Source organism: Borostomias antarcticus (genome assembly GCF_949987555.1).
Source record: "Borostomias antarcticus genome assembly, chromosome: 3".
NCBI classification, from domain to species: domain Eukaryota; kingdom Metazoa; phylum Chordata; class Actinopteri; order Stomiiformes; family Stomiidae; genus Borostomias; species Borostomias antarcticus.
The window spans coordinates 35,520,081-35,547,667 of NC_140236.1; the positions used below are offsets into that span (position 1 = coordinate 35,520,081).

The window sequence follows — 27,587 nt, forward strand, 5'->3', positions numbered from 1 at the left end:
TGTATGAAGAAGTTACATTATACTGCACTAAGATTATACTGCACTAGAGCGGAAAATACACAACCTCTAGAGGTTTTTAAATATATTACCATGACTGTGACCGTATCATGATAATAACTTCACACAATGCCTATAATTTGACCTCAGATACAAATGTATGACAGTATACATAAACAAATATGAAATATCTTACATTTTTATATTATAATTAGATTGTGGCATGTCTTTAAGGATGTTGTGCTGAACTGCAGGTACAGAAAAAAATAGTTTTGTTAGTTGTCAGGAAATTGTGAGTTTCGTAGCTCTGTGGGTTGTTTAAAACAGGAAACCACATTTGCTCCCTCCTACTATGAAACAAAAAGACGAAAGCATCGCACAAACAAGAGACATACATGATGTCTGCGTGATCAAATTAAGTACCTACAGGTAATGGAGTAGCTGCTAACTTATACTTGTAGATGATCATAACTGTTTAACATCAATTGATATCTTTTCATATACTGTTAATTTTTGTTTCAATAGCATTGCCATATGAGCCAAAAGAGCAGAAAAGTTGTCATATTGTGCTTTGTATAGACTGTAGGCAAATTGTGTATGTTATAAGTATACTTTAACATGGCCACTGAATACAATTTAAAGAAAAAAGTTTTCAATACAGATTAAAAAAAAAAATTCCAGTTAATATAATGGAATATTTTACAAATATTTGACATGGTCTAGATGGTTCATAAGTGGCTTCTCAGTTTGAAACTAACAGTTAACTTTTCGTAATATGGCAGAATTATATTGATGAATTCAGGATCATATTTTAAGATCTACAATTAACTTATATTATTCTCTTTTGCTATTTATTTTTTGTCAGTGATGTCATCTGCCAGAGTGCTTGTGGGGGTTTACACCACCACATATAAAAACATGTGGAAATCCCTGACTGTGTTAGTTCCTGTAATGCTAATCAACATGCAAAAATCTGAACTGTAGCCTACAATAGCTTTACTGTAACCCAACCCTTAGAACGAAAAGACACATTGAATAATTAGTGATAATTTTGACACTTTCTTCAGTGAATGTTTTGTTGCCTAGTTGAGGTTCATCATAAAAACTGGATGCCATTTTAAAAGGCTAACCTTCCTGTGTTTTTCCTGGCTCAGAGTGGGTCTTTGGGGGGTGACGCACACACAATTTTTTATATTCTTCGCTACTGAGCTTACTGTTCACAGTCACAGAAAATCTCCCGACATGACACAAGATGGATATGAAGCCAAAATATTAAAGATACTGATAACCTGTCTATTAATTATAGTGGTCCAAACCATGGAAAATGCAAGAAAGAGCGATGGGCTGCACTTGAAACAAGCTATCAAAGACATTTAGAGAAGATTCGAATTGCTATTTTTATTCTAAATTTTTTGCTTTTTGGCACTGGTGATTTTCCTTTTGCTCTTTGGGGGGCGCTAAAAAATCCTCTATGCAGAAAAAACCCTGCCTTCTCATCACCCCTTCTTTCATAGCTCCACCAGTGTAAAAGCCAATAACATCTAACAGTACATCCGTTTTTCAAGTTTGAAACTTACATAAGAGACTAAATTCAAACCGTGGCAGTTGGTACAAGCCAACCAGCTGAATGCAAGAGGAAGAGGGTGGGATGAAGGCGCTTTAGGCCACATCTTTAACCATTATCTTGTCTCCTCTGGTGCCAATGTGAATCGCAAGAAAAATCGTACGCGTTCAGGTTTGAACACCATACGCGTTCAAGTTTGAACACTGTTCACGTTCAGGTTTGAACACCATACTGTATGTGTTCAGGTTTGAGCACCATACGCATTCAGGTTTGAACACCATGCACGTTCAGTTTTGCGACGCGAGAAGTTAGTCACTCATGTCTAAGCGAATGACCCTGGCTCAGCGCATCGTCAAGTCACAGCAAGCAAGCGGGCATGTTGTATAGTACCTATAAATCAGATATCAGAAGCGGTGATGTAGTGGTCTAATACATCGTGTTCCGGTGCAGCTGCCCACCGTGGACCGGTGGTCTCGCCAGATCCGACTACGGTCGGATCCCAGGGGGAGTGGCATACAGTATTAGGCCGCTGCTCCCTGAGGGGGGTGAGTTAATCTTGGTTTGAGGGTTCTGTGCGCCACAGTGACCCTGTCTGGTGTCAGAATTATGGTTGCGAACTGAGAGAGGCTAAAATCTGAAAAATACATTTATTAAAAGAAGTAAGGTGGACAATAAAATGTACTAATTTTGGGGCAAAGCCGACCAACAACAAAATAATTGCAGAGTAGCTGAACACTGGAGTGAGGTAATACTAAAAGCATTAGGTCGCACATTCAGGGAGCTTTTTTGGTTTTGTGTGGAGTGGGACGTCGCCTCTCCATGGCACCAACATTTTTCAGTCATTCCCCATTTTCTTATCTTAATAACAAGCTGTTACCAGCATGAAATTGAAAATGAACACGGCAATGACCAAGTAGGCACCTACACCTTGATGTTGTTAAATTAATGCTACAACATTTTCAAGAGTTTCAGTTGAGTTGAGATTAGAGCTCTTTTCCATGCCAGAAGCTTACTTGTATATTCTTGTAAATTAGAACCACAGTGATTACAATAGCTCATGCGAACATCATCGGAAATGTTTTTATTTATTTATTTCCCCACATGTCCTGTGAGAAAATAGTTCCTAAGCCCCCGCTCATCCTCTATGATGGCAAGAACGGATACGCTTAGCCTCCCGACGCTTCCACCAACAGCTCCAGGAACCTTATGTCTAGTTGGGTACCTACTGTAAGACCTGGAATGATTTGTGCTGATAAGATATTGTAAGGACAAGCAATAACAATAATTCCAATGTACCTGTATCTGGTTAAATATGCAAATAAACTTTATATTCTATTTTTCTATCCTATTCGTCTCTTGACGAAGACCCACACGGGTCGAAACGTTGTCACCTTTTACCTAATAAATAGCCCTGTGTAGTAGCTGTGTGCGGACCTCAACCTTACTTTATCAGATGTCATTTTGTCATCTGATACATTTTATTGTATTTCTATTCTAGTTTTGGCCCATGGATCTCAGTGAGGAGGAGACATCCCCGCTGGTGAACAGGGACCGCGAGGGCAGCATGCGGTCCAGCTCCAGCTGTGGTCCTGGACTACAAGTCCAGCTCTTCTTCTTCCCGGCCACAAAGGAGGGAACAACGTTCAACATTTCATCTGGCCAGATATCTGCCGAGAGCGTCTGTATCCAGGCGGCGATAAAATGTGGTAAGAGTTAAAGTCACAGCGAGTGACTGTGCAGTATTTCCAGAATACATTAGCCAGCTGAACCTAAAAAGATCTTCTAAAATGCTCTGTTGATTGTTCTTTAGAAATCCTGCCCGTCTACCACAGTCTCTTTGCTTTGGCGTCTCCTGACCTGTCCTTCTGGTACCCTCCAACACATGTTTTCAACACCGATGAAAGCATTAGTGTTCACTATCGAATCAGGTAAGTGAGAGAAAGATGGAAAATACTTCACGTGATGTTGCTCTGTTCCTTGATTGTATTTGATCTGATGACATAGTAGCAGCATTCAGTTGTGGCTGTTGTCATTTTTATAAAGTTGCATTTACATTAGTTTTTTAATTATAAAACTGGAAGACCAGTATTATAACAGCAATAACATGTAAATACTGTAGTAATAATAATAATAACAATAATAATAATTACAGCTGCTGCGCAGCACTGGATTGGGGCTGGGCGTTTTGAGGAGGAAGAGGAAGGAGGAGACGAATGACAAATACATGAGGGTCTCTGCCTGGACCCTAATAAAAATTAAAAAAAATTCTTAAGCATGCTTTTAAAATCCAAACCGTACAATGCTAGCTAGATGTCATGTTACTGACTGGACAGACTATATCAGTTGAGCTATCGTTAGCTGCTAGCCTGTCACATCATGATCATGCTAGGCTAGCTAGCTTGCTGGCTAACATCTCCTACCGTAAAACCGAAAAACCGAAAATGTTAATAAATGAATTTGGTGTGTACATACCTCTGCCTTGTGCACGTTTTTCTTCCTCTTCTTTTCTTTTTTTCTACCTTGAGCTCCCGAGGGCTTAGATCTCTTCATTGTTAGTTAGTAAATGACAATGCAAATAGCTGTCAGGTAAACCGACATTTTTATTTTTTTATTTTATTTTTTCCTCTTGCTCGTGCACCCCTCCAGCCATTTGGCGCCCTAGGCGGCCGCCTATCTCGCCTATGCCAAGAAACGGCCCTGCGTTGCGGTATTTGAGAAATAAAAACTTTTTTTTTTTTAAATGAATTGATTGTTATGATTGTTGTCAAGTGACAAGTTATTTTCCTGCTGTTCCAAAGGTTTATCTTTGCCGGCTGGTTTGGCCAGGGGTCGAAAACATCCTACCGCTTCAGCCTGACCAGAGGCAGAATCAGCCCAGTGCTGGACTACAGTGTCATTGATTATCTCTTTGCGCAGGTAGACCTACACTGCAGACACCTCGGAGACATGTTTAATATTCAGCATGTGTGTGGATGATATAGTGATAGACTTTTGTATATATCTCGCACATTACAACATTGTTACTTCTAGAATTGTCAGACAAAAACACAACAAATCTTACTAAGGAGCGGATATGTGTAATATCATATAATATGGTCTTCCTTCCTGTGACTTGTAGTCTCGCAGTGACTTTGTGGCTGGCCAGGCAGGGGTGTCGCCTCCTCTGAGCGCCCAGGAAGAATGCCTCGGCCTGGCAGTGCTGGACCTGTGGAGACTGGCAAAGGAGCACCACAGGAGTGTTAGAGAGGTCTGCAAGACTGTCAGGTAACCCTAACAATAACACCACCCAGTGTTAGAGAGGTCTCCAACATTATCAGGTGACCCTAACCCTAGTCTCGCATAGCCAGGCCTATCTCCACACTTCGTTTACCATTCTGCAATAGGGGGGGGAAACGCAGTATTTCTTTAAATCAATCACAGTCGTCTTGGGCGGAGCCAGCCACGGACGCAGCGCCGGTGCTCTTGCAAAATAGTCTGGATCGAATCTGATTGGTGCCGAGAGAATCTCTCGGCCGAATCAGATTCATTTGCATCGCCAGACTCGCCACTGATTGGGCAGTGTGACAACGAATGACAAGGTTTATTGCCAAAACCTACATCCGTTGAGCCAGACTACCCTAACACCACCCAGAGTGTTAGAGAGGTCTACAACATTGTCAGTTAACCTCTGGAAAGAAGATGATTCAATAACATCAAGAATAATACAATTCAATGGTTGCCTAGGTTACATAGTTGGCTAGGCAACATTTCCTCTCTGCAATTTACCCCAACAACCAATAAAGTACCTGCAGTACCTATCTAAAAATGCTATATAGAACCATTTTCAACAATAGAAGAACCTTATGCAAAAAGGCTCCATATAGAATCAGGGTCACTGTACCAAATAGAACCCTTTTCAGCTCCATAAGGTGTTGTTTGGACCCTAAAAAATCAGAATCAGACGTATTGCCAGATTATTACACATACATAAGAATTTATTCTGGTCAGTTGGTGCATAACACTGATGGATAGACAGGGTGTAAGGACTAGACAGGACAGTGCAAAGATAGGTCAGTGCAAATGAATAAAGGGTTCTTTCTGACGCGAGAAGGGTTCTATGTGGAGCCTTTTTTAAGAACGTTCTTCTATTGTTACAAAATGTTTTTGTTTTTTTATCTATCCAATGTAGTCTGTGGTTGCTGGCCGACAAAGAATCACTCTTGCTTTTTTTAGTTACAAGTCGTGCCTTCCCGAGACTCACCGCCTGGACATCCAGAAGCGGAGCCGCCTGGACCGTTACCGGATCCGCAGTACGCTCAAGCGCTTCCTGAAGAAGCTGGGCAGCTGCTCGGTGGACGCCGGCAGCCTGAAGCTGAAGTATCTGATGGAGCTGGCCGGGGTGGAGCCGTCCCTGGGAACCGAGACCTTCAAGGTGACCGGCGGCACCTCCCAGCTTCAGAGGCAGGGCGTGGCCTTCAGTCTGCTCAGGGTGTCCGGAGAGGGTGGCGTCCAGATGAGCGACAACCCCGCCGACAGCCTGGTAAGACACGGTGTCCAGGAACACATCTTACAGGTTACGTTGACATGCAAAACAGTTCTGGGCTGAGTTTCCCAGAGGCATCGTAGCGCTACGTTCATCGTAAGCTACGGCGTTCCTCGTAGCGCTACGATGCCTCTGGGAAACTCAGCCCTGACCTGTGCACATTTCAACTTCAAGGTCACCTGTGGGTTTGAGGAAAAAAAACATGTATAAAAACAACGTGTGTAAAAAAAAAAATGTACACAATATAATGTTCAGTAATACTCGTCCTCTCAGGAGTGGCAGACTTTCTGTGACTTCCAGGACATCATTGACATCAGCATAAAGAGAGAGTGCCAGGAGCAAGCGCCCAGGGATAGCAGAAGGGTGACCGTCACTCGGCAGGATGACAGATGCCTGGTCGGTGGACAACACTCATGATTAATCAATACCCATTTTCATGGTTGATTAATTATTATTCAGTGTTAGAGATAATGTCTACACACCTGAAGTCAAAACAAATTTAAATATCTGGGATTTTCACCTACAGTCTGTGGATGTTTTCTCCAATATTGCCCTATGTTTTTGTATCAAATCATGTGAAGTGGCCTGATTGGACACTCAAATTGGAAACATATTTCCATGTAATTGGATCTTGTGTGATTGATTGGTTGATTGATTGATTGATTTTTATTTATTTTTAAGACAGGGACAAGGTACAGTAGACATTTACCCTATAGAATAGGGAGAGATGCACTGTATAAGGTTATAGCTAAACATCCACACAACACACAACTCTGAAATGTGTTTGATGAGAATACACATGCTGAATGGAATTAACAATTGTTATTCTTTTTTTTTTACTGTAGGAGGCCAAGTTTGAATCTTTCAAAGAAGCACTGTCGTTTGTGTCACTTGTTGATGGCTACTTCAGGCTGACCACAGACTCTAGCCACTATTTCTGTCAAGACATCGCCCCACCGAGTCTTCTTGAAGATATGGAAAACCACTGTCATGGTCCAATCACGTAAGCCATGGGTTCCCAAACTCCATCAATGTGGGCCTGACAAGCAGGCACATTATCTAACGCACTTTATCAGTTTCTTATCAGTTCAATACATCTTTATTGAGTGGGTTCAAAGCATGCCCACAACACCATTCCAAACATCACTTAAATGAGTAGTAAAGGGAAAAATCATGTTTAGCCCTGTTTTAAGGTTTTTGATCTGAACCATTGTATATGATCATAAGTAACCTTCAAACAGGGCTAAACATGATTTTTCCCTTTACTACTCCTTTAAACATCCTTATAGTACATACAGTATATGTCTCTGTGTGTGTGTGTGTGTGTGTGTGTGTGTGTGTGTGTGTGTGTGTGTGTGTGTGTGTGTGCGTGCGTGCGTGCGTGCGTACGTACGCGTGTGTGTGTGTGTAAACATTTCTGCCATGTTGTTTTGATCAGGTCAGAGTTTGCAGTACACAAGCTTAAAAAATCAGGAGCGACACACGGCACCTTCTTACTCAGACACAGTCCCAAGGACTATGACAAGTTCTTTCTCACCGTCTGTGTTGAGGTAATGACGCTGTCATCGCCACTCAATTCCCCGTCGTTCATTGTTCATTGTCCTGTGAACATTCCAATTCTAAAATGTCACATTATGGAGATGATCTACTTATCTTGAGGACTGGTGGCAGTTCACTTAGTCAGGTGACAGCCACTGTACTCTTAACCTATGGGTGTGTTTTCAGATTCCTCTGGGACTGGACTACAGAGACTGCCTCATTGCCAAGAAAGATCACTTTAGTCTCTCAGGCGTCCACAAGTCTTTCTGCACCTTAAGAGAGCTCACTGGGTTCTACCAGCAAAGTAAACTTCTACTGGGGGAGGTCCCTGTCAAGCTAGGGCGATGCTCTCCTCCTCGGCCCAAAGGTACAGCACAGCAAGCTATCAAGACCGATATATTATGCATTTATGATAATTTGACTGGGCATGTGTCTGGAATTGGTTTGGATTACTATACCAACCAACTGTAGCATTTGAGTAATATAATGAACATGATTGCAGCACCTTTAAAGTAATGCAACCCCTCAAGCAGGAATTCATTTGTCATGTTTCTTATGGACTTTGAAACACTGTTTGTTTTACTGTACACTCATTCGTCGTTGTAAAGCGTATTTTGTGTTGTGGTGTGCAGAGCTCACAAACCTGATCGTGATGCGCAGTGGAAGCCCCGTCGAATCCCAGGGGTCTCCCACCCCGCAGAGGAACAAGCCCAGCCACATCCAGTTCCACATGATCAAATACCAGGACCTGAATTTGGTCAGTTTGCACTTCTGCAAAAAAAAAAAAAAGTTTCATTACCTTGTTGTGACGAAGTAAACTCAGTCCCGAGTGGCGTGAAGTATGTTGTTTCAAAAAGGTGTCGCGTTCAGGACTTAAACTCTAAGTTTGATTTAATTCTATGCTTGGGGGCGCCCCGGTAGCTCACCGGGTAAGGCGCGCCCCATATGAAGGCTAGTCCTTTGCGCGGCGGACCTGGGTTCGATTCCCGGCTCGGGTCCTGTGCCGCCTGACCTCCCCTCTCTCTCTACCACGTTTCCTGTCTCTCTCAACTGTCCTATCCCATTAAAGCTGAAAAGCCTTAAAAAATAAATAAATAAATAATTCTATGCTTGGTAGAGTCTTGAAGGGATGCAGACGTGCTGCATCCTGTTTTCTGCTTATTCCAGGCAACGGAGGCTAATCACTTCTATCTTCTTGGGTCAGGTTGAAAGCCTGGGACAGGGATCCTTCACTCGGATCTTCAAAGGCACCAAGACAGACTTCCGGAATGGGGAGGAGCATACGACGGACGTTCTGCTGAAAGAGCTCGATGTCAATCACAAGGCCTGTTGGGAGGTACAACATGTACAACACGTTTGAGAAGTTTGATTGATTGATTGATTGATTGATTGATTTTATTTATTTTTAAGACAGGGACAAGGTACAGTAGACATTTACCCTATAGAATAGGGAGAGATGCACTGTACAAGGTTATAGCTAAACAGCTCATTTCCACCCGCAGCCCCTGGGCAAATAAATATACAGTCTTAAAATAGTGGGGCAAATAGTATACAGTAGGAAAGTTACATATATAGAAGGAATACAAAAAAGTTATATAGCAGAGATTTCACTCATCCCTATACCCACATCCCAACCTCCCCAGACCCTTAAAAAACAAACCCAAAGTACAGCCCCCATACATATGTGCCACACACACACACACTTGACTACAGGTGCGACTACAGGTGTGATGTAGGGAGGAAGACGTATACCTCCATGAAAAGCCATGAGAAAGATGTCCAACTCAAGAACAACATTTAACATGTTGATTAAAGGAGTAGTAAAGGGAAAATGCATGTTTAGCTCTGTTTTAAGGTTACTTATGATTATATACAATGGTTCAGATCAAAACGTTGACAAAGCTAGCATTTTCGAGAAAGTTGATAATTGCTCTACCACCGTTTTGGTCATACAATGGATGTGGATGGGCATCTTGAAAAATCATTCAAAAACATGTTAAACTCTCGATTTCATTTCATTTTCCCTTTACTACTCCTTTAAGAGTGTATTTCAAGCCAATAAACACATCTAACAAAAAAGGCCACAGTTTTACCACTGATGGAGAAGGTCTGAGATTGGACAGTCTTTGAGTGTGAGTCTGTTTAGATTAGGTTAGATAGATAGATAGATAGATAGATAGATAGATAGATAGATAGATAGATAGATAGATAGATAGATAGATAGATAGATAGATAGATAGATAGATAGATAGATAGATAGATAGATAAGGTTAGACAGATAGATAGATAGATAGATAGATAGATAGATAGATAGATAGATAGATAGATAGATAGATAGATAGATAAGGATAGATAAGGATAGATAGATAGATAGATAGATAGATAGATAGATAGATAGATAGATAGATAGATAGATAGATAGATAGATAAGGTTAGACAGATAGATAGATAGATAGATAGATAGATAGATAGATAGATAGATAGATAGATAAGGATAGATAAGGATAGATAGATAGATAGATAGATAGATAGATAGATAGATAGATAGATAGATAAGGTGAGATAGATAGATAGATAGATAGATAGATAGATAGATAGATAGATAGATAGATAGATAGATAGACAGACAGACAGACAGACAGACAGACAGACAGACAGGCAGGCACAGGCAGGCAGACAGACAGACAGACAGGCAGGCAGACAGACAGACAGACAGACAGACAGACAGACAGACAGACAGACAGACAGACAGACAGACAGACAGACAGACAGACAGACAGACAGACAGGCAGGCAGGCAGGTACAATAAACACAATCAGGAACTAACTGTCTTGTCCAAGAAAGGTCCAGTCGCGAAAAACATAGTGTCATAGCTCCCTCCAAGCTGGCCCAGGTCCGTGTCCAGCCAGTCAGGGGATGCACTGAACAGCCTGCTGGTAGGAAGGACCTACAGAAGCACTCTGTCCATCAGTCAGCAGGGTCAGTCTGCATTGATAGACCAAATCTTCCTGATAGACAAAGCTCTTCCTAAAAATGATCATATAATGCAAGTAACAATTACTCTCCTAGTGCTTGTGGGATACATTCAATTCATCAGCTGATAATAAATATAAATATAAACAAATAGAGAGAAATGGATAGCACGGTATTCTGAAACTGCAGCTTCTTTTTTTTCTTCTTCTTCAGTCATTCTTTGAAGCTGCCAGTTTGATGAGCCAGATTTCTCACATGCACCTCCTGCTGGTCTACGGAATTAGTGTTCATTCATCCAAAAGTAAGTGATGTCATGTAAGAATAACAGCCACCGAACCTGGAACTGTATCATGACTCGGTTGGGTTTGGTTTTCACCCTAAACAATATTACATATTACATGTGCAAGATGAACTGAGCCTGCATGAACAAGTCTAGTCTCCATTGTGTGTCTGTGGATTCGTTACTCAGTGCACCTCGTTAGGAGCTGCTTGAACACTAATCATATCCTGCTTGGTGGGTCTCCCTGCAGACATCATGGTGCAGGAGTTTGTGAGGTACGGCGCTCTTGACCTGTATTTGAAGCGGGAAAAATCTGTGTCAGTCAGCTGGAAACTTGAAGTGATCAAACAGCTGGCCTCTGTACTCAACTTCCTGGTAAGTGGAATTTACTTTCTGTGTTTCCCTCTTGTTCTTCTTTTGTGACTTCTTTTCTGTCAGTTTTCTTTTCATATCCCCTTTATTGAGATGTTCTCATACTCTATGGTGTGTCAAATTTATTATCATTATAGCTATCTGTTAGTTGAAAGTGGTTGGGGAAAAAATGCCAAGCCATATGCTGGCCCATAGCATGTTAAGGTATCTCACATTTCTGTAGCCTGAGGTAGCTTGATAAACATGTTATCCCACTGGAGAGGGCCTTGGCAACGTTTAACTCCCCAGCTTCTGAATCAGACCCTCAACCCTCCAATCTCAGGGTGGACACCCCACCGTGACGCTAGGATTATTACGGTTCTATCTCCATTAAGGCTCATTAGATTAAGGTTTTATCTCAATTCAGCGTAGTTCCGAGATGTGGAGCATTAAAGTTTCCCATCCCAGCTGGCAAAGCTGTTATGTAGTATACTCTACTTTTATATATTAACAAGGACATCATCCTGCTTTTAAAAAAAACACAGAAAAAACACTGCAAATACATGAAAACGTGTCCAACATTTAATTTTTATGTTCAATATCTCTGAACTACACTAAAATAAAATAGAACCATCTAATTCTAATCTGACACAAACCATTGAGTGGGTTCCACATGAGCGATCACTGATAAATCAAGATTAAGATTTTTCCAGATAATAATTAATCCAAATAAATATAAATACAGCTAAAGAGTTGCAGTTGACGCCAGGAACCTGAAGAGTTTGAAACTTGTTAATGTTCAAAATGCTCAGAATTTACATTTTGGAATATTTTGACTCTCTCTCTCTTTCTCTCTCTCTCTCTCCCTGTTCCCTGTTCCACTTAGGAGGAAAAAAACATTGTTCATGGAAACATCTGTGCTAAGAACCTTCTTCTGGCCAGAGAAGGAGGTGCATCACAGGGCTGCTCCCCGTTCATCAAGCTTAGTGACCCTGGCATCAACGTGGCGATGCTGGACAGACATGGTAATGCTCACGCTGCTATGCACAGCATTCAATAAAAACATCAGTCTCTCTGGGCACCTTCAGGATTATTCAGATGGAAAAGACACAAAGGCATGTTGTCCTGTACAGTATGCTGTTTGGGGGGAAAAAGGAACATTTTGTTTGTTACTTTTTTTGTTTTTAATTCTCTACTTCAATCAGCTATTAATGCTCAATAACATATGAACACATTATTATTATTATTATTATTGTTATTATTATTATTATTATTATTGTGTGTGTGTGTGTGTGTGTGTGTGTGTGTGTGTGTGTGTGTGTGTGTGTGTGTGTGTGTGTGTGTGTGTGCGCGCGCATGTGTAGTACTGCTGGACAGGATCCCGTGGGTAGCCCCTGAGATGCTGAAGGCTCCAGAGAAGCTGCAACTGGAATGTGACAAGTGGAGCTTTGGCACCACACTGTGGGAGATATTCAACGGTGGAGAGGCCCCACTCCATGGCTGGGACCTAGAGAGGGTAATATCATTGTACAGTACTTCCTTGTAATAGCTAAAAAAAAAAAAACATTACTACCAATAGCAGTCTAAGTCGAAGCAGATTTCTACATTTCAAGTGATAATCTCAAACATTTTCATATAAATGCAGTTTCACTTTTATCTATTGCCGATTGAGATAACACAATGACAGTGATTCAGTGGTAACATAATAATTCAGCCAACCCCCATTCATGAAAGCCTTTCTAATTGCAGTTCGGAGAGTTCAGAGTTGCGTTCAGCCCTGACAAACCATAGCAAAACGTTTATTTAAACAGAAACAGTGGTGCATTGAACACTGTTGCACCTATGGCAGCTGAGAAGATATGGCGGGATGTATGTAGTCTATGCGTCACCGCTGATTGGGTAACACCTTTGACACACCCACCGAATGAGAGAAAACTTAGCTCAAAGCCCGTCGCACACTGTTTTGAGGAAACCCGTTTAGCCCGGAAACTCATTTGTTCAACCCAGAAACGGTAGCAAAACGCTGCACACCGTTTACAGATTGAACGCCCCCCCTGGTGTCTGTGGCAACATTCCCAGAAAAAAATCTGAAGCTGCCTGCAGGTAGCAATGCATTTTACATTAAACAGCAGTGTTTGGTGTGCTAAAGAGGACAGGTGGAACTGACGCTCTGACCAAGCCCCCAGAAACAGCTCTGGGGGTATTCCAGAGAGCTGGAATCAATCATTGGGTCTATTTTTCTTTAGAAGCCACCAAGAGCTGGAGTTTTACAACTGTGTCTTTCCCCATGTATGTCTATGGGGAAAAGGGACAGCAGGGACCAAGAACAACACCACTGAACAGGTGCTGTGGGCTACAGGAGTCATTTAAACTTTTTCAGCGTATGCGCTGGGTGAGCAACTTTCATTGGAATTAATGGGTTGCCATCTTTGAAATCATCCAAAGTTGAAAACATCCATAGCTGTGGCGGCTAGTCTAGCAATCACACCTGCTCTTACAATACCCTAGGGCCCTAATCCACAAAGAATCGATTGCTCCCGCTAATAGCTCGATATTTTGCACAGCGATTGCAACGGCAATCTGCTCCAGTTTAGCACGATATCCACAAAAGATTTTGCTCTAATGATGTGCCCGGGCAAACACGCCCACCAATTTGCCAACTGTGTGCAATTTGCGCCCATGGTTGCAACTAGCCATGAACGCGTTCTTGCGCTCGACTGGCATGACGGTGCCTTCGTCTGGCTACATTAACTGCTGCCATGATCCCTTCAGGCAATACGAGGGGCTTGGTCAGGCTTAGCCCCCTCAAGTTTAAAGGATAATGTTCGTTTTTGACAACCTGGACCTTATTTACAGCATATTATAAGACTCACTGAGATAACTTTGGTGTAATTCGGAGGCATGTAGAAGAAATGTAAAATCCAGCGCGAGCCAAGTATATCCATGTAAGGGCGGCGGTCGGGGCACTGAGAATGCAGCTTCTAAAAAATATATTTTCTGCTGTGAAACGGTTGTTTTCATCAATCTGTCTTTATATTTTTGGAGCCTACATTTGTTCTTGTATGTAGATATAAGATCTTAGATATGGATATAGTCGTATATCTTTCCCCAGTGTGACAAGTGTTTCTCCATATTTCAGGACACAGATTGGATAATAATGAAAACAACCCCGTACTTTTTTGCAGAAAATATCAGTTCGGTTTGTATCTGTGCATCACAGCTGGCTGAACTTATTTTGAAATCCGCCTCTATATATTTCCCTTAATATCATCCAATATCAAGTCAGTATCATTCAAACTTCTGAGAGGAGAGACAGAAGGAGAGAGTGCGCGTTGACTGCTGCAGTTAATACCAGCTTTTCAAAAGCGGTATTTGCACCTCTCTAACCGCGTGTAGCAGTTAGCTCATGGTGTTTGTGGATCAGACGCAAGGCTTATTTGGGGCAATTTTGCATGGAAGTACCTAATTTGCATACATTCAAATGAGCCTGGCGCAGCTGGAGCTCTCTGCTAGTTTGCAATGCTTTCCCCCCTTTACGTGCGCTTTGTGGATTGGATGCTATTTTTTGTCTCATTTTCACGGGGTTTGCCGCCGCAAAAGCCGCACAATCCTATTGTGGATTTGGCCCAAGGTGTCACAAAAAAAAAAAACTGGGAAATTCGAGATTATAACTTTCAAGAAGCCCCCCCTGTTATGCCATTTGTCAAAACTGAGAAACCCCAAATCAGTTGCTTCATCATTTATCTTATTCTCTTAATTTTCCTGAACTAGAAGCTGCAGTTCTATAAGGAATACAAGCAGCTGCCGCCATCTCAGTGGATAGACCTAGCCGCTTTGATCAGCCAATGCATGAACTACCAGCCTGAATTCAGACCCTCCTGTCGGAGCATCATTCGCCAACTGAAGAGTCTGATAACGTCAGGTAGGCTACTGCCAGTCCAATACTGAGATATGACTATGTGACTATTTTCACAATATCTAGCTCTAATATGGAAATTGTGAATTAGTGTATAATAACATAGAAGGTATTTTTGGACTATACTGTCCATTTTCATGATAAATATTTTTGCTATATATTATATATATAGCAAAATATGTATCATGAAAATAGATAGTATAGTAAAAAAAATACCTTCTATCATATATATATATATATATATATATATATATTACTTAGCTTTCCCTCTTTATAAAATGTAAGCAATTTTATTCCAACCTGCGAGTTCAGCTCATGCATTCTAGTACGCGCCTACATCCCCCTGGATGCCCCGGTACAAGAGGCACAAAGAGGCACTGCTCGCTGAGCAGACAGTCAGGGTGGAACGTAAACACCCAGTCGCTTTTGTTGTCATACTCGGCGGATTCAGTGAAGCTGCTCTCAGCCATGAACTCCCAAATACCGACAGCAGATTAAATGCTGAGCCAGAGAGGAGATCATTCACTCGATCCCTGAATAGGCAGGAACTTTCTAAGCCTGTTGTATGGACATACAAGGACATACAAGAAGTGGACCAGCGAAGTTAAGGAGAAAAGCCACGCGTGCCTGGAACAGGCTGTGATGAGAGGTTTCACTGGGTGGGCACGGAGGCTGAGAATGATCAAGATGAATACACAGACACTGTGACTGTCATTCACTAGCTATTGTGGGAGTGAATGTGTTTCCTGGTTAACAGTTAAACTCAGGAAGTTAAGGCTGGAGAAAGAGGAAGTACGTAACGTAAGAGTGGGGACAAGGACCAGTTGAAAGAGGCAAAGTGTAGGTTTAGAAGCCGGAGGCTGAAGGACACTTCTCTGAGAAACTCCAACACCAGTTCTCAGAAGGAAATATGTCCTCTGTCTGGAAAGGCCTCAGACAGATCATGAACTACAAACCGAAATCCCCCCAATCCACTATTAATTTTGTACTGCTCATTTGCAGTCCTGTCTTTGCACTGTCCCGTCTCAACCCTGCACTCTGTCCACTGTAGTCTCCATCAGTGTTATGCAACATTGACCAAAGAAAATTCCTAGTATGTTGTAAACTACCTGGCAATAAACAGATTCTGATTCTGATTTTTTTTTTTATGCAAGTACAGTAGGCCTACATGTAGTTGTTTTATGAAAAAAAAAGTCATGCTGTAGCAAAACTGTACATTGGTGTTCAGTGACATACTGTAGTATCTGCCTCAGACTACGTGATACTGCATGCTGTGGAGCCACTCCCACACAGAGACAGCTTCTGGAGAGCACTGAGCCCCTCCGACCAGGAGGACCAGTCGGTGTACGAGGAAAGACATCTGCGCTACATACGACAACTGGGGAAGGTAAACATACAGCATGACCGAGGGTGCATCTCAATTGTCTAAAGGGGCTTCCTTTACGCCATCATTCCGTCATCTTCACTGAACCAATGAGGTAAATACTCACCTGAGTCGAGTCAGAGTCAGACTCGGCTTGAAGTTCAACAATGTCACAATGGGTGGGTTTAGGACAGGAGACGAGGAAGCCATTTAAAGTTTTGAGATGCACCATGAGTCATCTTCAGTGTAATTCTACATTATCGCCATCATTGTAAAATATGATGCCCTGTTAACTTGGAAACATACGTACTTCTAACTTAATTTCTGGTACTCTGTTGACATGACCCATTTTGATTGAGTTTGTTCTTTTTGTTCTTAAACACATTTCAAATTAGTTTACTAAACTTGAGTTATCTGTGTTCTGAAACGCCCTATTGGGCATGAAGCACAGTAGCAGGAGACTAGAGAGTAACAATGAGAAGTTATCTTGCTAAAAAAAACACTAGCAAGTCCCCGGGATTATTTAATTGAGCTTTATTTAGACAGGGAGTGTCTTTCACTGGGACCATGTTGTCTAGCTAGCTCAGTCGGTATAGCATGAGACTCTTCAACATCAGTGTCATCGTCTTCTGGACGATGCTCATCTTCAGTCTTCAGTCTTCGGTCAGTCTCGTGTCGAGCTGAAGGTTTTGGGGAGACTATCGCTTCGTACAGCGGTGTTATATAGTAGCGCCTGTACTCTGATTGGCCACATGTGGGCACATTGTTTTTCGTTTTCAGTGGGCGTAGCTAGCTACAATAGGGTAAACCATTAGGAGCAGAACCATGTGGGGCGGAGCTCCACAACATAGAAGCGCTATCAGATAGATTCGAGTAATGGAGTTCATAATTATGACTACAATTAAGCTCAAGATATTACCCAGATTTGTTATAATCATGGGCTACCAGAAAACATGTCCAAAATGCCAAACTGTAATGCTTGACGAAATACCAGAGGAAAGAGACTTTCACTCCCATACACTCTATACAAGTGGTGAAGTGCATTTACTTGTTCCCTCAAGTTCAATGTTTAATTTGTCTCATCAGCTGTTCAATGCACGTGCGACACCCTCACTCCATCTTCAACCTGTCCTCTGGTCATACTGTGTCTGTAGGGGAACTTTGGCAGTGTTGAGCTGTGTCGCTACGATCCGCTGGGGGACAACACAGGCGAGCTTGTCGCTGTGAAAAAGCTACAGCCAAACAAAGAGTCGAACTTTGAAGACTTTCAAAAAGAGATCCACACCATCCGCTCCCTGCACTGTGACTACATTGTCAAATACAGGGGGGTCTCGTACAGCATGGGTAAGAACACACGCACTTTCCCTTTGCAAACTATGATTACTATGATTAAAGGACATTCCATCAAATATAAAGACTCAAAGACAGGAAACCTTTCTTATTGTGTTATGCCTGGCCTGAGTCTGGTTCCTACGGAAGAGCATTAAGGCCAACAGCAGAGTTTCTTTTTAAGCTTCTGAGTTTAAAGTCAGAAATTCAGACTTTTTTCTCAGAAGTTATTTCTGACTTTTTTTCTCAGAAATTCCGAGTTTTTTTCTCAGAAATTCTGACTTTAATCTCAGAAATTCTGACTTTTTTCTCAGAAGTTATTTCTGACTTTTTTCTCAGAAATTCTGACTTTAAAGTCAGAAATTCAGAGTTTTTTTCTCAGAAATTCTGACTTTAATCTCAGAAATTCTGACTTTAATCTCAGAAGTTATTTCTGACTTTTTTCTCAGAAATTCTGACTTTAAAGTCAGAAATTCTGACTTTAAACTCAGAAGCTTAAAAAAATTATAAACTCAGTTATTGGCCCTAATGCTCTTCCGTAGGTTCCTACATGCTACCTACCTTATCTTATCCAAAGATCTTTATTTATCGATGGTTCCTGCAGGCTCATAGTGGGCTGACGCATAGGGAAGGCTCTATTCAAAGAGTAGCACGTATCATCACTTCTTGCAAGAATTCTGAAGTCTATAATGTGGTGTATAATGTGTATAATGTTTTATTGAAAACATTCAGATATTGTAAATAATAATAATAATAATAAACACATTCATAACACTACGCTATACATAATGAATTGTAATGTATGACCTACTGTAGACCATAATGCAAAGTGCTTTAAATAGAATAGTCTACCCTTTCTACTTAATATTGTGTGTGTGTACTGTATGTGCGTGTGCCCGTGTGTGTATCTGCATGTGTGTATATGTGTGTGTTCTATTTTGTGGAGCTCTGCCCCACAGGTCAAGCTCCTATTGGCTTGAGAAACCCTAGCCAGCTACATTGACTGAAGAAAAAAAACATACACTCACCTGCGTCCCACTAGGTCCGGTGCACCGCTGTATAAGTGGGCCTCACCCGCATATCTGCTCCTAGAAATGTTCAGCTCACGCAGACTGAGAAGAAGGAAGAAAGATGACTAGACAGCGTCTCACCGTGGAGCCGGTGGCATCCCTCGGGGCACCCCAGCCAGCCAATGCTACCTAGCTTACCTGAGATATTCTGCGGTTGTGGCACCACAACAGCGACGCGGGACATCTTCCGCTGCATGGGGCCGCAGCACGACAAGGCAGCTCTGGTCTCCTGAATGCCAGGCTTGCGCGCAACTTGAGCCTCTGGAGAGTGTGAATATTATTTTTATCCTTGTTTAGTTAGATTGTCAAAGAACACGCTGAGTGGTCGATCAAGCTGGTTTTAACAAAGTACAATAGTTTATTCTATGTTACGATTCTGCAGAAGCGGACCCTCGCACCGGAAGTGATTCCAGGCAAGAGTGAGACATGGGAGGAGGGTTCGTTGGTTTATACATTGAAAGAGGAAGTGACAGTTTCAGGGGGAAGGCAGGGAAGTGATGTCACACAGGGAGGGATTTGTAGTTCTGACAGACTGATCTATGAGAACGAACTACAAGGTTTAGAATTACAGTCCAGGGGGAAAACAGAACACACTGTTGAGACTTGAAATTCATTCACAAGAGGCTCCACCAAGCGCACCTGCTACCGCCGTTGGGGAACGAAGGTCTTGTATTCGCGGAGGGCGGCTCAGATCGGGTATGAAGATGTTGGCGTGCCTCCTCAGCAGCTGGCGCCGATGCTGTTCCTCCATTCGTCTGATGAGGAAGAAGAAAAAGGTGGTTCCGAGGCCGACGACGATTCATCTTCAGAAACCCCCAATGCTAGTGGTTCGTAGCTACTGGAAAGAGCTCCACATCATCTAGACGTTCCCCTCCCAGAGGCTGTGACAGGACTGCCTCTCTGGAGCTCCGTCTGCTATGGGTCAACCTCCAAACCGGCGCCTCATCTTCTCCTGACAATACCCGACCTGGAAACATTCGTGGAGGCGGGATGGGGGCCAACCTGCTTCCCTGAAAGCCCTGCTACGTCCCTTTGTGAAAGCTACCAGAGTTGCCGGCTGGAATGAGGTGATGACGACGAACTCTCCACTGCTGGAAACTGACATCGCCGGCATCCTTGTGCTTGGCTCCTCCTCCTGGAGTTTGGCCAGAAACGAGGCCCGTTCAGTGGTGGACCAGACCTACAGTAATTGGGTGCAGGTGTTTCTTCAGTCAATGTAGCTGGCGAGGGTTTCGCAAGCCAATAGGAGCTTGACCTGTGGGGCTACGCTCCACTCATAGAACTAGGGTTACAATACATTTTTTAACCCTGTTTATTTGTACTCTCACTAGGCCGCCTCAGCATGAGCTTGGTGATGGAGTTCCTGCCCAACGGCAGCCTGATTGGATACCTAGAGAAGAACTGCCAGAACGTCAACATCAGGCGCTTGTTACTGTTTGCCTCTCAGATCTGTAAAGTACGAGACTACATTAATTCTACATCACCATGTGTGCTCCTTGTTTACTCCATAATATTTTTTTGGGTAACTCTTTATTTTGACAGGCCCCTTAAAAAAAGGGATAATTTTTTCTTTCCACCATCTTTATCTACAGTGTAATCGTTTTGTTTTGTACATGTATAGGGGCTGGAGTACTTGCAGAGCATGCGTTATGTGCATCGGGATCTGGCTGCCAGGAACATTCTAGTGGCAACTGACATGCTTGTCAAAATTGCTGACTTTGGGCTGACCAAGATCATTCCCTTTGACAAGGATTACTACCGTGTGACACACCCAGGAGAAAGCCCCATTTTCTGGTACCTGCCCTGTTTTATTACAGTTGTATGTAATTTGTCCAGAATTATGACCTTGATAACTTTGGAGAAACAAAGAGACTAAAAACTTTTGAAACTTCTCAAACACTGAGGATGTATTGTATAGGACTAAGGAAGATCTCTATTGACATGTTTTTTAGTCTAGGACCAGGCTTAGTGTCTGAGAAACCAGCCCACATTAAAATGTATTTTCGATTAAACATGCAGGAAATCTCAGCAATGCATGACTATTGTGAGAGGTCCAGATGCATTCTTTTAAAGAGGAGGCACTTTGAAAAGAGGAATTGGTCGATTGGCTCTTAACCCTTTGAATACGACCACGTCACTGGCAACATTTTAAAAAATATCTAACAAATATTTAATAATATTAAAAAAATATCTAACAAATCTAAAAAATTCCTCACTCCAACACTTGCTGAAAGCTGAGGAATTGCGCTTTCTAGTATTATAGGGAAAATCCAATTAATATTCGAAATGTTGTCACTTTATTTTCAGGGTTAAAAGGGTTCATCAACATGGCTCGTCATTGACCATGGACAATCAGTGCCTGTGCTGTGTCTACATTATGTCTGTCTCATGTTGCAGGTTTGCCCCAGAGTCAATCACCGAGTCCAAATTCTCCCATATGTCTGATGTGTGGAGTTTTGGAGTGGTTCTTCACGAACTCTTCTCCTACTGTGGACACCATCAGAACCCAAAGAAGGTATGTGGCCAAATGTGGGCTGTGCTAAGGGATGAAAAGGGGGAATGATTCAAGCTGGGGTCCAGAAAAGTCCCTATAGGGCTTTCAATTCCCAAATCACTATGTGCCAAGAACACTACAATCACTAGAATATGTCATGGGAAATACAATTTACATACATTTTACACCCTTTTTACACCTGAGAGCTTGTGCAGCGTGGGAATGTGGTAAAGTTAGTCAGGCATTCAGGAGTGGTTGTGTAGTGTAGAAGGGGGGGGGGGGGGGGGGGTACTACCAGACTTTAAAGGACAATGCTCGTTTTTGACAACCTGGACCTTATTTACGACATATTATAAGACGTTTGACTCACCGAGATCACTTTGGTGTAGTTCGGAGGCATGTAGAAGAAATTTGAAATCCAGCGCGAGCCAGTATATCCATGTAATGGCGGTGGTCGGGGCACTTAGAATGCAGTTTCAAAAAATCTATTTTCTGCAGCGAAACGGTTGTTTTCATCAATCTGTCTTGATGAATCGCTAGTTGTGCTTACATAGAGCATAGGCCTGTTGTGGGTTTTCACATGCCTCTGTAATATGATCTTTAGAAACGTCTTTAGACACGAAATAGCTTCCTCACTTGCTCCAGCACGCATGCGCACAGCGTGCTGGAGCAAGTGAGGAAGCTATTTCGTTTCGAAAGACGTTTCTAAAGATCAGTAACTAGGCAACAGTATTGTTCATGACACTAGCTAAATCTGTACCTTCATGCATTTTTTGCATCACATTAGCATTATGTTCAGTGATCAAATTGCACTGCAAAGGAGAGTGATACAGTACATCCTCGGTCAAGGGACCACACAGTCTCTGATTTCTGTGAGAATACTTCAGCCTCATGATCATACTGTATGAACAATCATAATATTTACAACAGTGTAGCAGTCTCAGGGTTAGGACTATGGAAATATGACTATGACTAGGTATAATTTATGATTATGCTGCGGTTATCACAAATATGAAGGAATATGGATTTAATACATGAAATCAACTTGTATGGGGCACCACCCTGTTCTGTACAGGGAAACAAATATCATCAATAGTCTAATTTATCAATCTCAATCAATCAATCAATCGTTCAAAGCTTTATTTGTATAGCGCATTTCATACCCATATCTCAGTCTGAAGGAGAAGGTCTTGACTCAATCAAGCGACCTAAAGATCATGTGATGACGCTTGGACGTTTATGTTTATGTAAATGTAAATCAGTTCTTGGTAGAGGTAGAGTAAAGTGAACACTCAAGGCATTTCTAGTGGCATAGCCATGGCTGGCATTAGTAAGTTGTAGCTGTAGCAACAGATATGAGTTATTGTAGTTTATTGTTGTAGTTTAATGCAAATTACTATTTGACAGTGACATATTGCTTCATCCATGTCCACATATGTGCAGCTTTACATGCAGAGGATAGGGAATGACATGCAGGGTCATTCTATTTCAATGCATCTGGTCAACATCCTCAAGGACAACTGGAGGTTACCTGCCCCACTACACTGCCCTCCAAGGGTAAGACATTTACGCCCTAATGCTACAATTGCCATTAATTGTACAATTAATTAGTGTCCAATTAAATTATCTCACTACTCTACTAACTATAGAGTATTTATTGTGTTTTCCGTGGTGGTATTACATGTTTAAAGCTTGATGAGGAGAGTATTTATTGTGTTTTCCGTGGTGTTATTACAGGTTTACAGCTTGATGAGGAGAGTATTTATTGTGTTTTATTTGATGTTATTACATGTTTACAGCTTGATGAGGAGAGTATCTGTTGTGTTTTCCGTGGTGTTATTACATGTTTACAGCTTGATGAGGAGAGTATTTATTGTGTTTTATTTGATGTTATTACAGGTTTACAGCTTGATGAGGAGAGTATTTATTGTGTTTTCCGTGGTGTTATTACAGGTTTAAAGCTTGATGAGGAGAGTATTTATTGTGTTTTCCGTGGTGTTATTACAGGTTTACAGCTTGATGAGGAGAGTATCTGTTGTGTTTTCCGTGGTGTTATTACATGTTTACAGCTTAATGAGGAGAGTATTTATTGTGTTTTCCGTGGTGTTATTACATGTTTACAGCTTGATGAGGAGAGTATCTGTTGTGTTTTCCGTGGTGTTATTACAGGTTTAAAGCTTGATGAGGAGAGTATTTATTGTGTTTTCCGTGGTGTTATTACAGGTTTACAGCTTGATGAGGAGAGTATTTATTGTGTTTTCCGTGGTGTTATTACAGGTTTAAAGCTTGATGAGGAGAGTATTTATTGTGTTTTCCGTGGTGTTATTACAGGTTTACAGCTTGATGAGGAGAGTATTTATTGTGTTTTCCGTGGTGTTATTACAGGTTTACAGCTTGATGAGGAGAGTATTTATTGTGTTTTATTTGATGTTATTACAGGTTTACAGCTTGATGAGGAGAGTATTTATTGTTTTATTTGATGTTATTACATGTTTACAGCTTGATGAGGAGAGTATTTATTGTGTTTTATTTGATGTTATTACAGGTTTACAGCTTGATGAGGAGAGTATTTATTGTGTTTTATTTGATGTTATTACAGGTTTACAGCTTGATGAGGAGAGTATTTATTGTGTTTTATTTGATGTTATTACAGGTTTACAGCTTGATGAGGAGAGTATTTATTGTGTTTTCCGTGGTGTTATTACAGGTTTAAAGCTTGATGAGGAGAGTATTTATTGTGTTTTCCGTGGTGTTATTACAGGTTTACAGCTTGATGAGGAGAGTATTTATTGTGTTTTCCGTGGTGTTATTACAGGTTTAAAGCTTGATGAGGAGAGTATTTATTGTGTTTTCCGTGGTGTTATTACAGGTTTACAGCTTGATGAGGAGAGTATTTATTGTGTTTTCCGTGGTGTTATTACAGGTTTAAAGCTTGATGAGGAGAGTATTTATTGTGTTTTCCGTGGTGTTATTACAGGTTTACAGCTTGATGAGGAGAGTATTTATTGTGTTTTCCGTGGTGTTATTACATGTTTACAGCTTAATGAGGAGAGTATTTATTGTGTTTTCCGTGGTGTTATTACATGTTTACAGCTTGATGAGGAGAGTATCTGTTGTGTTTTCCGTGGTGTTATTACAGGTTTACAGCTTGATGAGGAGAGTATTTATTGTTTTATTTGATGTTATTACATGTTTACAGCTTGATGAGGAGAGTATTTATTGTGTTTTATTTGATGTTATTACAGGTTTACAGCTTGATGAGGAGAGTATTTATTGTGTTTTATTTGGTGTTATTACAGGTTTACAGCTTGATGAGGAGAGTATTTATTATGTTTTATTTGATGTTATTACAGGTTTACAGCTTGATGAGGAGAGTATTTATTGTGTTTTATTTGATGTTATTACAGGTTTACAGCTTGATGAGGAGAGTATTTATTGTGTTTTCCGTGGTGTTATTACAGGTTTACAGCTTGATGAGGAGAGTATTTATTGTGTTTTCCGTGGTGTTATTACAGGTTTACAGCTTGATGAGGAGAGTATTTATTGTGTTTTCCGTGGTGTTATTACAGGTTTACAGCTTGATGAGGAGAGTATTTATTGTGTTTTCCGTGGTGTTATTACAGGTTTACAGCTTGATGAGGAGAGTATTTATTGTGTTTTCCGTGGTGTTATTACAGGTTTAAAGCTTGATGAGGAGAGTATTTATTGTGTTTTCCGTGGTGTTATTACAGGTTTACAGCTTGATGAGGAGAGTATTTATTGTGTTTTCCGTGGTGTTATTACAGGTTTAAAGCTTGATGAGGAGAGTATTTATTGTGTTTTCCGTGGTGTTATTACAGGTTTACAGCTTGATGAGGAGAGTATTTATTGTGTTTTCCGTGGTGTTATTACAGGTTTACAGCTTGATGAGGAGAGTATTTATTGTGTTTTCCGTGGTGTTATTACAGGTTTAAAGCTTGATGAGGAGAGTATTTATTGTGTTTTCCGTGGTGTTATTACAGGTTTACAGCTTGATGAGGAGAGTATTTATTGTGTTTTCCGTGGTGTTATTACAGGTTTACAGCTTGATGAGGAGAGTATTTATTGTGTTTTCCGTGGTGTTATTACAGGTTTACAGCTTGATGAGGAGAGTATTTATTGTGTTTTATTTGATGTTATTACAGGTTTACAGCTTGTTGAGGAGAGTATTTATTGTGTTTTATTTGGTGTTATTACAGGTTTACAGCTTGATGAGGAGAGTATTTATTGTGTTTTCCGTGGTGTTATTACAGGTTTACAGCTTGATGAGGAGAGTATTTATTGTGTTTTATTTGGTGTTATTACAGGTTTACAGCTTGATGAGGAGAGTATTTATTGTGTTTTATTTGGTGTTATTACAGGTTTACAGCTTGATGAGGAGAGTATTTATTGTTTTATTTGATGTTATTACAGGTTTACAGCTTGATGAGGAGAGTATTTATTGTTTTATTTGATGTTATTACAGGTTTACAGTTTGATGAGGAGAGTATTTATTGTGTTTTATTTGGTGTTATTACAGGTTTACAGCTTGATGAGGAGAGTATTTATTGTGTTTTCCGTGGTGTTATTACAGGTTTACAGCTTGTTGAGGAGAGTATTTATTGTGTTTTATTTGGTGTTATTACAGGTTTACAGTTTGATGAGGAGAGTATTTATTGTGTTTTATTTGATGTTATTACAGGTTTACAGCTTGATGAGGAGAGTATTTATTGTGTTTTCCGTGGTGTTATTACAGGTTTACAGCTTGATGAGGAGAGTATTTATTGTGTTTTATTTGATGTTATTACAGGTTTACAGCTTGTTGAGGAGAGTATTTATTGTGTTTTATTTGGTGTTATTACAGGTTTACAGCTTGATGAGGAGAGTATTTATTGTGTTTTATTTGGTGTTATTACAGGTTTACAGCTTGATGAGGAGAGTATTTATTGTGTTTTATTTGGTGTTATTACAGATTTACAGCTTGATGAGGAGAGTATTTATTGTGTTTTATTTGGTGTTATTACAGGTTTACAGCTTGATGAGGAGAGTATTTATTGTGTTTTCCGTGGTGTTATTACAGGTTTACAGCTTGATGAGGAGAGTATTTATTGTGTTTTCCGTGGTGTTATTACAGGTTTACAGCTTGATGAGGAGAGTATTTATTGTGTTTTATTTGATGTTATTACAGGTTTACAGCTTGTTGAGGAGAGTATTTATTGTGTTTTATTTGGTGTTATTACAGGTTTACAGCTTGATGAGGAGAGTATTTATTGTGTTTTATTTGGTGTTATTACAGGTTTACAGCTTGATGAGGAGAGTATTTATTGTGTTTTATTTGGTGTTATTACAGGTTTACAGCTTGATGAGGAGAGTATTTATTGTTTTATTTGATGTTATTACAGGTTTACAGTTTGATGAGGAGAGTATTTATTGTGTTTTATTTGGTGTTATTACAGGTTTACAGCTTGATGAGGAGAGTATTTATTGTGTTTTCCGTGGTGTTATTACAGGTTTACAGCTTGATGAGGAGAGTATTTATTGTGTTTTCCATGGTGTTATTACAGGTTTACAGCTTGATGAGGAGAGTATTTATTGTGTTTTCCGTGGTGTTATTACAGGTTTAAAGCTTGATGAGGAGAGTATTTATTGTGTTTTCCGTGGTGTTATTACAGGTTTACAGCTTGATGAGGAGAGTATTTATTGTGTTTTCCGTGGTGTTATTACAGGTTTACAGCTTGATGAGGAGAGTATTTATTGTGTTTTCCGTGGTGTTATTTCAGGTTTACAGCTTGATGAGGAGAGTATTTATTGTGTTTTCCGTGGTGTTATTTCAGGTTTACAGCTTGATGAGGAGATGCTGGGCCTACAGCTGTGAGGAACGGCCGTCTTCCTCCAGCCTAGCGGAGGAGATAGAGGGCAGCGTTCAGGAGGAACGAGGAAGCTTCAAAGGATGAAAATAAACCTTTCACTGAAGTATTAACATTTACATTATATTACATTAACATTAGTCATTTAGCAGACGCTTTTATCCAAAGCGACTTACAATAATTGCATTTAACGTAGGAAGAGCCAATGTACTACTACTTGCCAGAACTCACAAGTGCATCTTCTTTCTAAAACAAGTGACTAAGAGCATAATCTAGTGCTGAAGGCGAAGTGCAAGAATCACAATCTAAAGTACAAGTATCAACA

At 40.9% G+C, this 27,587-nt stretch overlaps 1 protein-coding gene across 1 annotated transcript; it reads left to right on the forward strand.

The window, feature by feature from the left end:
- Nucleotides 1-3,068: 3,068 nt before the first annotated feature.
- jak3 (Janus kinase 3 (a protein tyrosine kinase, leukocyte)) lies at nucleotides 3,069-27,587 on the forward strand (the record flags this gene model as incomplete). Its single annotated transcript, XM_084461715.1, has 24 exons — nucleotides 3,069-3,267; nucleotides 3,372-3,489; nucleotides 4,360-4,477; nucleotides 4,680-4,825; nucleotides 5,774-6,080; nucleotides 6,357-6,479; nucleotides 6,929-7,086; nucleotides 7,522-7,633; nucleotides 7,809-7,989; nucleotides 8,255-8,379; nucleotides 8,827-8,958; nucleotides 10,809-10,896; nucleotides 11,126-11,250; nucleotides 12,113-12,251; nucleotides 12,591-12,742; nucleotides 14,998-15,148; nucleotides 16,396-16,529; nucleotides 17,660-17,849; nucleotides 20,236-20,360; nucleotides 20,526-20,698; nucleotides 21,302-21,419; nucleotides 22,842-22,955; nucleotides 27,230-27,368; nucleotides 27,519-27,587. 23 exons carry the CDS (start codon nucleotides 3,069-3,071, stop codon nucleotides 27,347-27,349), a joined length of 3,348 nt encoding a protein of 1,115 aa, XP_084317841.1. The 3' UTR covers nucleotides 27,350-27,368; nucleotides 27,519-27,587.